This window comes from Bison bison, unplaced genomic scaffold (assembly GCF_000754665.1).
Source record: "Bison bison bison isolate TAMUID 2011002044 unplaced genomic scaffold, Bison_UMD1.0 scf7180017846043, whole genome shotgun sequence".
Taxonomy (NCBI): Eukaryota; Metazoa; Chordata; class Mammalia; order Artiodactyla; family Bovidae; genus Bison; species Bison bison.
Genome location: NW_011476616.1, coordinates 4,020 through 5,549, shown reverse-complemented (window position 1 = coordinate 5,549; position 1,530 = coordinate 4,020). Strand labels below are relative to the sequence as shown.

General features: G+C 67.8%; 1 protein-coding gene across 1 annotated transcript; it reads right to left on the bottom strand.

The window, feature by feature from the left end:
- Positions 1–403: 403 nt before the first annotated feature.
- LOC104987434 (sphingomyelin phosphodiesterase 3) lies at positions 404–1,495 on the bottom strand. The gene is made up of 5 exons (XM_010838350.1): positions 1,155–1,495; positions 955–1,044; positions 794–857; positions 582–717; positions 404–510 (listed from the first exon to the last, which is right to left on the bottom strand). The coding sequence occupies exons 1-5, from the start codon at positions 1,363–1,365 to the stop codon at positions 418–420; spliced, it is 594 nt and encodes a 197-aa protein (XP_010836652.1). The 5' UTR covers positions 1,366–1,495; the 3' UTR covers positions 404–417.
- Positions 1,496–1,530: the final 35 nt, after the last annotated feature.

Sequence of the window (1,530 nt, the reverse complement as noted above, 5' to 3'; positions counted from 1 at the left end):
AAAAAAAAAAAAAAGAATAAGGGGCCGAGGACCCGGGCTCCGCGGTCCAAGCTGGCCGATATGGACACGCTGCCCCGTGGGGATGGGGCCTGCAGCGGGAGGCAGGGCAGCGCCAGGCCCAGGTTGATCCTGCCCCTCTGCTCCACAGGACGTGTTCTGTCTGCACACACCAGGCGGTGGGGGCTACGGGGACCCGGAAGACCCCGCCCCACTGCCAGGTTCGCCCTTGCAGCCCCTAGCCTTCCCGGAGCGGGGCAGCGTGTATGAGTACCGCAGGGCCCAGGAGGCTGTGTGAGGAGGTCCCACACAATAAAGATCCCTGAAGTCGCCGTTTCCCCTGGCGACTGGCCAGGCTCACGTTCTGTGTCACCGTCCGTCTTTCCACCCGTTCTGGCACCTGTCTCCTGCAAGCTGGCCTTAGGAGGATGTGGACACTCGGAGCCGAAGTCCCACGGCCAGGTGGTCTGTGAGCCCGGCCAGGGCAGTGCTGAATGTCACCTGCTCCACCTCCTGGAGGGCGGGAGGCAGGTTGGAGAGTCGCCCCAGCACGGCAGGCCCATACCCTGAGCTCTGGCACTTACCGGGCTCAGAAGGCCTCCAGGCGCGCTGCGGTAGGTGATGTAGTCCAGGCGCCGGCCCCGCCAGGACTCAGCTGGGGGGCCTCCACGGGGAGGGCCTGCCAGGTAGCGGCGGCGCCCTTTCTTCTGCTCCAGGGCCCTGAGGAGAGGCCGTGTCACCAGGGTCAGGGCAGCCCTCATTCCCGCCCTTGTCTGCCTCCCAGGTAGCCACTCACCTACGCAGCATCTCCGGCGAGCAGGCCACGGAGCGGCGGAGCTCCGAGGGTCTCAGCAACGTCCCTGGGGTGGGCGGGGAAGGGCGTTATCAGTGGGCGTCTCCGCGGGAGCCCGCCTGAGGTCCGCCCGCCCCCATCCGGCTGACCCCGCCCCGGCGTACCCAGGGCCCAGGGCTGCTCCCGGCGCGTGCCCAGCCGGCAGGGGTCCCGGAAGCAGCTGAAAAACCGGTGCTCCTGTTCCTGCTGGTGGTCTGTGGAGAGGTGACATTCGGGGTGTGTGTGTGTGTATGTGAGTGTGTGTGTATGTGTGTGTGCACGCGCGCGCAGGGGGGTGTGTGTGTGGGGGGGCGGGCCGTCTTACCTAGCGAGCAGTTGTCGAAGTTGAGGTCACCCAGGAGCACGCTGAAGGCCACGGCCTCGTCACTCTGGCGGCTCTCCGCCTCGAACTGCTCGGCCCAGTCCAGAAGCACCGTCAGCTGTTTGCAGCGCAGGAGCCCGTCCTCTGCGGGGCGGGGCGGAGGAGCCGGTGTCCGTATCCTGGACACCCAGCTTCGCCCCCCGCCCCACCCCATCCTGATCCGCTAGCCCACCTAGGGACTCGCGGCGGCTGGGGGCAGTGCATAAACTTTGCAAGGAGGGGAGGTGCTGGCCAGGGTTGGGACTCGCCGCCGCCGCCACGCAGAGGGGCCTCCTGCTTACGAACCCGGCAGGGCTCACCGCTGGGCGCGTGCAAGTGT